This window comes from Peromyscus leucopus, chromosome 4 (genome assembly GCF_004664715.2).
Source record: "Peromyscus leucopus breed LL Stock chromosome 4, UCI_PerLeu_2.1, whole genome shotgun sequence".
Lineage (NCBI taxonomy): Eukaryota > Metazoa > Chordata > Mammalia > Rodentia > Cricetidae > Peromyscus > Peromyscus leucopus.
This window is the reverse complement of record NC_051066.1, coordinates 35068834-35082555: the sequence shown is the minus strand read 5'-3', so window position 1 is coordinate 35082555 and position 13722 is coordinate 35068834. Positions and strand designations below refer to the sequence as shown.

Genomic DNA, 13722 nt, shown 5'->3' with positions numbered 1-13722 from the left:
ATAATGAGAAAATGTGAAGCAAGAAACAAAAAGTTAGATATTATTTTCTTGCTACTTTTCCTGATTGTCATGGTCTACTGAATTATATTTGATATTAATCGGGGTGCAGGGGGAGGGGGGATTCTCAAATTTTAAAAATGGTAATAGCACTCTTATCAGAAGAGAGCAGATGATGTCTTCATTTAATACTTATCTACATGTGACAGCAAAGAACGGAAATGGAAGAAAAGGGTCTGTTGAGGTTGCTTTGAAATATATGCGCAGTATTTGCTAGCATGTTTTTTTTTGGGGGGGGGGTTATGGTTTTGGGTTTTGTGTGTGTGTGTGTGTGTGTGTGTGTGTGTGTGTGTGTGTGTGTGTGTGTGTGTGTGTGTGGCGAGGTTTTCAAAGATAGTGGCAATTTACAGGGGACTCAAAAGGTAGTTTTATTGCGCCCTCTGGTGGCCAAAGTTCAGTAATGCTGTTGAGATTCTTGAGAGAAATTCACTGAGTTAGGAGGATGGAATTTAAACATCGAAGTGGTATGTTTGATGTGTCTAAGGCCAAGCTGTTCTTCCTATTTAGTTATCTAAAGTAGGTGATAGCTACTTTGACCTACCCCAATTCCTGTTGTACTCTTGTGAACTGTGCACAACATTTTGTTAGAAATAAACCAGATCACATGTATTTTATTGATTAAAATTTGTAAAATCAGAACAAATATTCAGACTACTTTCCTGTTTTTGATACCCTCCCTGTATTTCCCTGGTGAGAACAACAACATAGTTTTTCCTGAGTCTTTGTTATCCCGGGACTTGACAGGCTGGGAGAAGGCTGCTGGTTTATACATCTGTTTCCTAGGAAGAGCCAGAGACGGGTGTTTTGAGAAAGCAGAACACTGATAGGCAAGTTAGAGATCTTTCTAAACACAAGGGAGCAGGGCTATGACCGAAAACAACAACGACAACAATAACAACAACAACCACTGGGTATATTTGTAAATAAATATGAAAAGCAATAGACGAGACTAAACACAAATGTAAGCATGAGCTCCAATCACAGGCCATCACAGGAAGCTGCACTCCCGGATGGACTCAGGGCTTCACCCCAGGGTCTCAACTTCTTGAAGTTTCATTTGCACTGGGCCCCATTCAAACTATTTGCTTCACTTCACCCTTTGTGAAACCTCCCTTAGTGCCTTGAATTTTTTTTTATTTTATTTTCAACCTTTCAACAAAACTTTTCAAAAAAAAAAAAAAAAAAAACCCAAATTAAAGCTTGTATTTCCATTGGACCCTATTGATAAAGGAAGTAGAGGAAGGAAATTACCCACAAGGACCCACATGAACCAATTCTCAATTCTCTACGCTACATTTCTCCACCTTCATTTCTCCATTCACACCCTGACAATCCCATTCCCCTCTCTGTATCTGTTCTGCCTCCAGCCTGTCCTGAGTTGTGTAGGAGCTGAGCCTCCACCTCTCAGGGCTGGGTCAGCACCGTGTCTCGGGCCTGGCTTCAAACCTTCTGAGAGGATTTCTTGACAGCATGCCTTTAAAAGGAGTCAGGCCCCCTGGCCTGTTCCTTTACAAGAGTCATCATATTCTATATTCATACTTCACTTCTTATTATCCGTGCCCTCCATTCAACATCAACTTCCAAAGGAAAAGATGAAGGCTATATCCTGAAGTGATATTTAGTTATCAGTCAGCATGACCACGTGATAGACTTCCCCAGTTCACCTCTAACAACTCCCATTTATACTTTGTCTCAATGGCTTTCGTGCCTGTTGCTTAAAGTCTATTGCTTTGTTCTTTTCTAAGCATGTTTGAAGGAGTTTCTGTGTTGTTTTTGCAAAGGAAGATTTTAAGTGGCCATGTTAACTTACCACACCACTAGCTCTCACAACGGGAGCCTTCAAGTCAGGAAAGACATTGTCCAAGTACCACTTGAAACTTTTGCATTTCAGCTTCTTGCGCAACTCCCTTTGCTGGGTGAGGTTGCCCACATCCAACCCTTGGTCTATGAGGTGATCCCCATGGCCATAGAAGAGTTCCTTGTACTCATCAAGCCAGACCTCAGCCACCCGCACCAGATTTCGTTCCACTGTCTTCATGCGGTCTTTGGGGAAGGAATAGGGATTGTCATTTCGGAATATGTGGCCCACTCTGGAACAGGGAATGATCTCGATTTCACCACCGCACATCCAGACCTGGGAAGGAGCGAGTGAGAAGCGCCGATTATCAAATGGCAGTTCAGAAATCATAGACAAATAACAATGCCACGATACTACCTGGAGACATTCCTCTTCCTGCTAAAAGTGGAACTTCCAACTCAGAAACACTTTCACCTTAGAAAAGGAAACTCAGTAGGTTTATCTAGGTCTGTGTAAGCTGGACCCCTTTCGCTTCCCCTTCCTAACCATCCATGTAAAACTTCTCTTTATCTCTTTTCTGAAGAACCCTTTACAGAATGCCAATATATAAAATATATCACACATGTTCCTGTTGGGGTTGAATCATGAAGAGGTTATGGATGTCCATTTCCCCACCTCCTTTGGGAGACCTGTAGGCTTGTGGTACTCAACTCAAAACTATTCTTTGTTTGGACCTCCAAACATATACCCATGTGAACATAGAACAGCCAGCCACATAGGGGAGCTGGTATTGGTGTTCTATTGTTCTTGCTAAGGCTTTCTTGGCCATGAGTCAATGCTGATCTTCGTTGCATGCTCCAAAGATGCTGCAGTGTGCCACACACCTGACTTGCTGGTGGCCTGCACTGGAGGGATTCTTTGTCAATTGTATTCTCAAGATCACCTCACTGCAGATATTTTGACTGTTCCCAGTGTATCAGAGAATGATTCCAAGAAAGTCACTGTATGTCACAGATGAATCCCAAAGTAATTTGTATTAAGTATGAATCCCATAGCTTTTGTGCAGAAAAAAAAAGAAAGTAACCACCCCATAATTAGACATAGAAACACTGCTATGAAATATTAGTTCCAACAATTTTACAACAGTGGTTGATTCTTTCAAATTAAGTCTGGGAAATGAAGCAGTCAATCCATAGAACCTGGGCCATGGTGAAATCTCTTCTCAGTCGCAGTCACATATGTGGCTGTATTGGTCAAGTGAAGCCACTTGGGAATCATAAACACCCAGGTGTGTGTTTGTGTCCGTATGTTCTTGTGCTTGTGTATGAATGTTTACATGCATATGGAGGTTAGAGGTCAACAGAAGGTGTCTTCCTCAATTCCTCTCCACCTTAACTTTTGAGACAGTTTCTGTCACTGAAGGTGGAACTCATTGATTCAACAAGAGTAGCTGAACTCACAGATACATGTCACTGTACATGGCTTTCTGCATGAGATCCGAACTCAGGTCCTCATGCTTGTGTGCCAATCTCTTTAGCAACTGAGCCATCGGCCCTGCCTCCCAGAATGATGAACTGTTAACTGTAAGAAAGAGAGAAAGAGAGAAAGAGAGAAAGAAAGAGAGAAAGAAAGAAAGAAAGAAAGAAAGAAAGAAAGAAAGAAAGAAAGAAAGAAAGAAAGAAAGACAGACAGGAAGGAAGGAAGGAAGGAAAGAAGGAAGGAAAGAAGGAAGGAAGGAAGGAAGGAAGGAAGGAAGGAAGGAAGGAAGGAAGGAAGGAAGTCAGACTTAGTAGTGACTACCTTGAATGATAGTTCCATATTTTCTCCTCCCCAAACATCAAGACCAGGGTCATAAGTTCCAAGTTCATAAAAGTAACTTTTGTCAATGGAGAATAATCCACCTGCCATGACTGGGCACCTGCAAAAAGAAAGGATTGTGTTACACTCTTGCCCCATGGCAGCTTAACTCCTAGAGTGGGTCCTCTGTGTTTGTGTGGGGGATTGGAGGCATTTCTGGGTAGGTACAGGGAGGTCTTGGGATGGAGCCCACAGCTTAGTGAAAAGTTTCTGGTTCGCAGGGGCTGAGCTTAATCAGGGTGTGCAGAGATGTGGGTGGAGCTAGGACTCTTATCTGTCAGTTGTGTTCTGACAAAAATCCCAGGGTTATTTTGTATTCTTCTGTGTCAGGGCTAAATCGGGTACATTTAAAATTGAATTTGGAGGTAAGGGAGAGCAAACTAACTTCTCACAAAGCTTTGCTAAGGATCTATCTGTCATCTATCTATCTATCATCTATCTATCTATCTATCTATCCATCCATATATATATATATATATATATATATATATATATATAGAGAGAGAGAGAGAGAGGGGGGGGGGACGAGGGAGGGAGGGAGGGGAGGAGGGAGGGAGGGAGACAGGCTTACTACCGTAGCCCAGGCTACCCTTAAACGTGCTACCCTCCTGCTTCTTCCCCGCAAGTACTGAGATTATAGGTGTGTACCATCATGTCTAGTTGATACCTATAATTCTTGCCAGTTTTCAGAAGATGGAGTATAACTTTTTTTAATCCTATTTTCTGTCTTTACAAAAGGACTTGGGACTACAGTCTAGTCTTCAGTTTTACACACTTACCTTATTACATCGGTTTCTTTAATTCCATTTCTTGCAACAACATCTGGAGGAATTGTCCTCCAGCCAAAGTTCATGGGCCACGTGAAGACACCTCTTTGGAAGTTGTCCACTGTCATGTAACTAAGTCAGGACAAACAAAACACATGAAATCTCAAATGCTAAGGTTATCTGTGTCTCTGTGGACTTTGCCAACACAGCCTCATGACTGGTTCAGGTGTGGGATGGACCTCTTAATGTTCTCTCAGAAGATCTTATGGGTATAATTTGCTCTGGAGGTTAGCTGGCTTGATCGCTTCTTTTCAACTTACACTCATCTTTCAGTCAATAGAGGCCAATTTAGAGGAAGAAGTGACAACTTAGAAGAATGTATAGAGCTTCCAAAAAGGGTATGACTAGAAACCGGAGAAAAAATAAACATTTGGGAGTTCAACTGACTATCAAAGGGGAAGAATTTGATAATGAGCAGCTGGATTGATTAACAGATTAAAAAAAATGGTGTACTGGCCAAATAGACTACTGAATTGATAGGTTCTGATCCCAAGATATCACTCATGTGTTTCCCCCATTTGAGTAAGTAGGTTTTAACACAGCACATATGAGGATGAGCACTCTCTGCTGCTTTCCAATGTCAGGATGTGGTAGTGTTACCTCATGTCCTTGTCGTTGATGACTTCGATTACCGGACAGGCCACTTTCTTTCTATTTAAATAAACTCTTTCCAGAAGTGGCTCCAACCAGCCCACATTGCATTCCACGTGAGAGTCTAGGAATGTCAACACATCACCTGCAGAGAAAAAAACAAACCAAACCAAAACTCACAAACACTGGACAATACAGTATGATACAGCAAATACATGTGCTTCATCCTTGAAAGTGTTGGGGACTGTTTGAGAAGCATGACTTTGAATGTGGGTGTCTTCTCTTCTCACTGAATTCCTGGTTCCTAGGACTTCATTTTGTAATAGTATGGAGAAATTTTAGGAATAGAGATTCTGTGGAGTAAGCACCATTTATGTTTAGAAACAACTGATAAGCTACTGGAATTATTCTGTTGTGCTGCTGTGATAAAATCATGACTGAAGCGTCCTGGGGTTGATTGGGCTTGAAAGATCCAATCATGGCCACCATTAATGAAAGCCAAGGCATGAACTCAATGGCAGAAGCTTGAAGCAGAAACCACAGAGGAACACCCTTACTGACATGCTCAGCTTGTTTCCCTGTACAATTCAGGACCTATGCCCTGGGGTGGTACCATTCACAGTGAGATGTATCCTCCCACACTGTGCTGGCTGGTCTTATGTCAATTTGATACACAAACTAGAGTTATCCAAAAGGAGGGAACTTTAATTGAGGAACCGTCTCCATAAGATCTGACTGTAAGGCATTTTCTTAATTAGTTACTGGTGGGGGACAGCCCAACCCATTGTGTGTCAGGGGTGCTTCTCTGGACTGGCCGTCCTGAGTTCTATAAGAAAGCAGGCTGAGGAAGTCCTGGGAAGTAGGGCCATAAATGGCTCCCCTCTGTGGCCTTTACATCAGCTCCTGCCTCCAAATTCTAGCCTTGCTTGAATTCCTATTCTGATTTCCTCCAGTGATGGACTGTGGTCTGGGCGTATAAGCCAAATAAACTCTTTCCTTTCTAACGTGCTTTTTGTGTGATGGTGTTTCCTTGCTGTAAGAGAAACCCTAACTAAGACACACATTAATCATTAATCAAAAAAAAAAAAAAAAAATGCTGTACAGACATGCCCCACGGCCAGTCTTCTGATGAGGTTCCCTTTATTCTGATTAGTGTTTTCCCTGACCACTCCAGTATAGGCCTGCCACAGTTCCATCAAGTCTTACCATGCAGTGCCTGTATTCTGCCTGGCTGTCTTATCTGTTCCCTGTTATGAACCGGAATCCTAGACTTATTCTCTTTTCTACTTAAGAGAAAAAGATCAGAGGAGCAAATGACTCAGGTAACTTCCCAAGGTAATTCACCTAGGGTGCCATGTAATATTGTAAAACCACTCATTCCATAGCTCATGATGGGAATCCAAATCTGCATTCACTCCCCACCTGGCCCACATCTTACCTCATTAATATTCTCATTCATTTGTTGCCAGAACCTGAGGGAAGAAGCACCTGCCGAAAATATATTTTTGGAATTTTATACTGCTTTATTTGGGGGATGAGGAGACTCTCCTACACCCAGATGCCATTGCTGCGCTTTCAGATACTTTGTTTTAAAATAAAATCTCAGGATTGTGTTAGATAAGGAAACAAGGCGCTCCCTCTACGTAGCTGGCTCCTGGTAGAGTTTCTAATTGTGGTGGGATCATCTGTGAAAATTGCGCAGCCATGCTGCTGCAGACAGGCTGAGAGGCACGAGGAAATGGGGAGCGCCCTGAAGTTACACACAAACAACTTGCGTCCTTTGAGCTTTTCCCTACGGCAGATTTCTAAGATCCACCTAAAACTCAATCTTTTAACAAATGGGCCTTTTATTTTTGTGAATTGCTCAAACTCAAATTCAGAATAACTTTGTTGTAACCTGGCGTAATTTCCTGTTTTCTGGGGCTGAGTACTAGTTGCTAGATTGTTTGGAGATGGGCTTTATTAACAACAGCATCAATAAAATAACGTAAAATTAAAATGGCTAACCTTAAACCACTCAGCGGGCCAAATACCGTTAACTCCTTCATGACCACGGCACTCTGTCCCATGCATGGACAGTGCTGCTTCATCAAGTAGTTAGTGCTAGACTGCTGTGCTTAGAGTTTCTTGAGGAACATGCCACTGGCTTGCCATTTGATTTTACTTAATGGCTTTTAAGTGATATGGCAGACACCTGCTTTAAACCTGCAGCAGAAACAGGCTGGTGGCGTTTCAGGAAACCTTGGAGTAGGCCTAGAGTTTGATGTTACTTGAAGTTCATTAACTGCGCCTATGAATGCTCATTCCAATGTTAAGAATTTTGCTAAGTGACTTGTCATGGAATGATTGAGAATACAACCCTTGATTCTCATGGGGGAGTTGCCCTGCAGTATGGCCTACCTTTCTTTGGTGACTAATTCTTAGTAATAATTTAATTGTCCCTTGCCTGCCCATGAAATGTTGACATCCTACTTGGGCCTTTTGAAGTCCTCATTCAGTGAGCAACTAACTGACTTAACCTTTTCATGTGAATTAAACTGTGGTGGTATTGTGTTCCCCAAAATATTGTGCACTCTAATAAACTTATCTGGGGTCAGAGAACAGAACATCCACTAGATAGAGAGGCTAGAAAATGGTGGCACTCACGCCTTTAATCCTAGCATTCCAGAGGCAGAAATCCGTCTGGATCTTTGTGAGTTCAAGGCCACATTGGAAACAGCCAGGCATGGTGACACACGCCTTTAATCCCAAGAAGTGAGCCTTAAATCCCAAGAAGTGAGCCTTTAATCCCAGGGAGTGATGGCAGAAAGCAGAAAGGTATATAAGGCATGAAGTCAAGAAACCAGAAGCTTTTAGCTGGTTAAGCTTTCAGGCTTTCGAGCAGCAGTTCACCTGAGATTCATTCTGGATGAGGACTCAGAGGCTTCCAGTCTAAGGAAACATGATCAGCTGAGGAATTGGTGAGGTGAGGAAGCTGTGGCTTGTTCTGCTTCCCTGATCTTCCAGTATTCACCCCAATAACTGGCCTTGGGTTTATTTTTATTAATAAGAACTTTTAAGATTCATGCTACATTAAACTCAGAGGTCCTGAGCTCTGAAGGCACCATGGGTTATTTTTTTTAAATTTTTTACAGTCCATGTCTTTTATTTCTTTTTGTACATTAGGCCATGAATTCATTCATATGGATGGGCTCCAGCAGCTCAGGCTCCTTCCCATTAGTCCTCACAAAGTGTGCTTCTCTGGGTGGGGCGGGCTGGCGCTTCAGCTGAACACAGGTGCAAGTCAAGGGCAAGATTCTTGCCAAGAGAATTTACGTGGGAATTGAGCACATCAAGCTCTTTAAGAGCTGAGACAGCTTCCTGAAGCGGGTGAAGGAGAATGACCAGAAGAAAAAGAAAGCCAAAGAGAAGGGCACTGTGGGCATTGTTAATGGCAAGAGGACTACTGTTAGCTACTGGATATTTTGTAGATAATCCTTTCAGATTTCAAAAGCAGCTAATTAAACCTCCAGGGGGAAAAAAAAGTCTGTGTCTTAGTTGGGGTTTCTATTGCTGAAATGAAACACTATGACCAAATGTCAAGTTGGGGAGGAAAGGGTTTATCCGGCTTACACTTCAGCATTGCTGTTCATCACTGAAGGAAGCCAGGACAGGAACTCAAACAGGGCAGGATCCCAGAGGCAGGAGCTGATGCAGAGGTTATGGTAGAGTGCTGCTTACTGGCTTGCTCCTCATAGCTTGCTCAGCCTGCTTTCTTTCTTTTTTAAAATATTTTTATTTTATAATTAATTTAATTTTACATATCAGCCACAGATTCCCTACTTTCTTATAGAACCCAGGCCCACCAGCACAGGGATGGTATCATCCACATGGGCTGGGCCTTCCCTCATTGATCCCTAGTTGAGAAAATGCCTTACAGCTGGATCTCATGGAAGCATTTCCTCAACTAAGGCTCCTTCCTCTCTGAAGACTCTGGCCGTGTCAAGCTGACACACAAAACCAGCCAGGACAGTCTGTTTGAATTTCATTGCATTGTGTCTTGGACTGTGTAGCCTCATCCCTGTCAGCTGCATGATTTTCCTTTGAATCCCATTGGGCAAATCATTTGTGGAAAGAGATGGCGTGGCCAGTCAGAAACTGAGCTCGTTTTCTCAATTCGTAGCTTTTTGACTGAAGCATCTCTGGATTTCGAGGAGTCTTCAGGACGGGTGCAGTTTCTAACCTATGACTGTTCACGGCGTTGGAAAATGCACAGGGGAATGAGGAGGATAAGCCAGTAGGCCAGAAAGCCCCGTTCAAAGGCAATCGCTGAAGAATATTCTTGACAGAACTTAGGGCAGGTATCAGGCTTACTTCCAGAAGCCAGGGTTCATCCTTAGGATGCTACCAACCCTATGGTGGTGGCAAAACTTTCTGCTTTTCAAGCTCACAGACACAGGCCTCCCACATGCTGCCCAAAGCATTGTTCTCAAACCATGTCATCCACAAGGCATGAGAACATGGAGTGAAAATAAATGTTCTGAATCTTTATAGCAATTTGATAAAGACTTTATTAGCTTATTATTTACTGTTTTATATATGCAGTTATTGTTAATATTCAGGCATTTACACTGGCCTGCCTTCATGGAAGGACCAGGGGACAGCAGGACACTTTATCACCAGCCTCCAAGATGCTATACTGTGACCACAGTGGCCACTAGTCAGGCACTCTCCCTACGCTCATGTGCTATATCTCCTTGAGAAAAACAAGTGCCTTCTCTCCCAGTTTGTTTTCTCTTCTGGTCCTTCCACTCCTGCTTGGAGGCTTCCTTGGCACCCCCTCCCCCAATAAACCCTTCTTGTGAACTCTTGCATGGTGTGACTTTGTGCCTCTCCTTGGCTTCAAACTGCCAAGGTCCCTTGCATTGTTAAATCATTGCAGTCACCCCTTAGTATTCACAAGGCGTTGGTTCCAGGCGTCCTCATGATACTGTTCTCATGTGCTTATTTATATATAACAGTGTAGTATTTTCTGTACACTTTAAACCATCCCTGGATTACTTGTGATACCTAATCTTATGTAAAAAGTTATGAGACTAAACTATTTGGGGAAAAATGACAAGAAAAACCTGTCTGTATATGTTTAGTACAAATGATTTTTTTTCACATATTTTTAAACCACAGTTGGTTGAATCCAGGGATGCAACACTATACATAAGGAGGGCTGGTTGTATACATGTATATACATACACAACTATTTTAAGTGTTAAAATGGACCTGTGATTTTATATACCATTTACAAAATTTTATCTTAAATGTGTTTGTATTATGATTTACAATGGGGTAGTCCTTCAAAAATTAGAGATGGCAAACTTGTCCTTTTTAGGTTCCTTGAGCAGAATGTCTTACTAGTAAGTAGTGAGCAATTAAGATGCACCTAGCTGGGGTTTTCCAGGTCAAGATCTATGACCCTTAGGGAAGCAGTCAGTCATTTGATGGTACTGTCCAGTAATGTAGAGAGGAAGACAGACTTCACTGCCCATGCTGTTTGATGAAATTTCTTCTGTGATTACATATGAATTTACATATGTAACTGGATTGTGATATAAACTTTAACAGAACCCATTGTCAAAAGAGTTCAACATTTACTATGATAACACTGAGTCAATGTTCTCAGGGGTCCTGATGAATGTGAGACACAAATTTAAATGTTTTCATTTGGATTCGCTAAACTCAAAGACAGAATTTTATGGAATGAACTGTAACCAATTGCCATTATTTTTAACCAAATTCTGCTGAAGAGAGCCCAACCTCCCACAGAACTGTCTAATAGTTGGGCTATTTGGGAGGCCATTGCTAGCATGCTTTGTTCTCTGTGCAGGCTGGGGGAAATCTCATTGATAAGAAGCACACTTTTCATGGTGTGTTCATTAATTTTCTCCACATGAATGTCTAATTTTCATTTTAAAGTCAATGTGTGCTGTGTAAGAACTTACTATAGTCCCTTCAGTTCTGGCCCCAATATCCATCTGATTGCAGCTCAAGGGGGTTTTATTTTTTTTAATATTTATTTTTTTATTCCTCTGATTCCCCCTCTCATTATGTCTTATCTGACGGTGTATCCTGTAGCGTCCATGCCCAGTGTAAATTATGAGTCTGATTGTTCCTCCAACTGGCCTTGTTCCTCCCTGGCCCAGGACAACTGTAATAGCCTCCTAAATGAACCCTCCACTTCTCTTCTTTCATCTCTCCGACATCCATTTTCTATATGGAGGCCATCCTGGGCTTTTAAAATGCAAATCAGACAATTTAGCTCTCTAGTCACTGACCTTCACTGATTTTCTAACATTTCTTACCTGGCACACAGGACCGTACAGAAGTTCCATTTTTGCTTTTCCTTCAGATGAACCTCTTAGCATTCTCTTCTCTGGTCAGTTCTCATCAGCACCTACCTAGGACCTCCTCCTCTGCTTTGAAAGTGCCAAGCTCACATCTGCACTCAACGCTTGTACATGTGAATGTTCTTTAGCCACATACCAGCTGATAACTTGTTTCCTAAATTATTTCTTAACTGTCATATTTTTGCGTTATTCACAGATTTACTTTACTAAAGAAATTAAGCTTGGAAAGACATTTAATTTTTCAAATGTAGTCTGCCAGGTGAGGATGATGGGGGACAAGCACAATCAATGTAAATGATATAGATGCATAAAGATTTCATAATGAATGTATGGCAAAAAATGTAAAGTCACTACTGGGCACACAGCTCAGTGGTAACAAACGCACTTAGCATATGCAAGGCCCTGGGTTTAATCCTTGATATTATAATTAGTAGATAAGAATAAATACCAATTTTAAAAAACTTAGCAACCACCATAATGACAATTTTGTCGTGATGCATTTGTTGCTCACTTAAAATTCTTATTACAAAATGTGATGGTTAACCTTGTGGATGATGACTGGATCAGAAATCATCCAAATAGCCATCTGCTGGGTACCTTGTGAGGCAATTTCTTTAACAAGTTAATTGAAGTGGGAATACTGACCCTAATGTGGGCATCAGCTTCTAGTAGCAGCCCAGACAAAAGTAATGGAAGAAGGGAGCTTTGCTTTTTGCCTGATCCCTTCCATTCTTGCTAGCAAGTTTATCCACTCTGCTGCAGCTGCTGTATTTCTTTGCTAGTATCAGAACTCAGCTTCTTTGGATTTCTAATGTGGACTGTCAGCCAGTCTTATATAGTAGTTTCCTCTGAGATTAAAACCATCTATCTTGAAGGGAGATGTCTTAAGAGAGGATGTTTTCAGGGAGGTAAAATAACAGGGCTGTTCTAAGGGGGGGTGAAATACTGCAGGAAAGTTCCTTAAGACAGGAATTAAACAGTAAAAATAGCTTCAGGAAGTTCCTGAAACTGATCAAATTCACTGTGCCCCCCCATTACTAAAGGTATACAAATAGTGAAAACTGCTGAGAGGAGACTGACTGAGACATGTCCAGTTGCCTGGAAGAAGCAGAGGCCAGGAGAACTGTCTAGAGACAAAGACCAACTGAACTGCCTTGAAAAGGCTCAAACCAATTGAGCTACCTTGAAAGGACACTCTAAGCCTGTTAAGATGCCTTCAGGCTGTGCGGTGTGATCCAAGCTCCTACCTTTTGTGATCTGTCACCCATGCTGGAGTGGGCTTTGGCGATGCAGCTGTCTTGGAGTCATTTCTGCTCCTTTAAGTAAACCCTCACCCCTAAACCTATAAGTAAAACTGGTAAAACTCATTGTTTTACTAAATTGGATTTTGATGGTATGTTTCATGAACTTCTTATCTGAGGTGAGTAGATTCTGTGTTTTATCTTCTCAGGAAAAGTCAGCAATACAGCAATTTATTCTCCAGGAATTCTCCAGGCCTTCATTGACAGGCTGTGACCACTGAAATGCTCAGCCTTACTGACTGAGCATCTACTGTGTCCTCAGCCTCTTCTGTGTGCATCAGCCATTGTTGGACTACCCAGACTGTATTGTGTAAGGCCATCTAATAAATCTGCCTTTACTATACGTTCAGTACCAGATCTGTTCTTGTAAAAAATCCTGACTAATGCACAAAGAGATTAAGTTTTATTTTAGCAAACTGTTGGGATGATAAGAATATTTGGGATGTCTAGTAACAAGAGAATAAGACTTCAGTGAGCATCATCATGAGAATTTATTAAGTCTAAGCTGGTGGGCACTGGCAATACCAGGGCTTTCAGAGGTGGAGTGGCACCTACAGGCAACAAAGAATAGTAGTAGATGAGAATCCCGACTCTGGACTCGGGTGTCTGGGTTCAGATGCATACATTACCCTCATCAGCTTGAGAGAATGACTGTACATGTTTCACAGAGGTGCTGTAAGGATTAAGTCAGTGGGTATGGGAGGCTATAGAGTGACATCTGATTTACAAAATCTGCTATTACTGTGGGGCACAGATTCTTCCATAGAAAGATGTAAAATCGATGCTGAATGTTTTATCATTTCTAGAACACTGGCTGACAGAAAGGATTCACCTTCCAGTCACCCCACAACAGTAAAAAGAGACAAGGAAATTGGTGTAGTGTTCTTTGGAACCACAGAAATAACTGGAGA

General features: G+C 41.9%; 1 protein-coding gene across 1 annotated transcript in view; it reads right to left on the bottom strand.

The window, feature by feature from the left end:
• Positions 1 to 13722, bottom strand: part of Galnt5 (polypeptide N-acetylgalactosaminyltransferase 5) — a 47268-nt gene that overhangs the window by 13436 nt on the left and 20110 nt on the right. The window contains exons 4-7 of the mRNA XM_028873872.2: positions 5140 to 5275; positions 4492 to 4611; positions 3656 to 3773; positions 1868 to 2191 (exon numbers count right to left, since the gene is read on the bottom strand). Of these exons, the coding sequence (XP_028729705.1) occupies positions 1868 to 2191; positions 3656 to 3773; positions 4492 to 4611; positions 5140 to 5275 (698 nt within the window). The remainder of the gene's footprint in view (positions 1 to 1867; positions 2192 to 3655; positions 3774 to 4491; positions 4612 to 5139; positions 5276 to 13722) is intronic.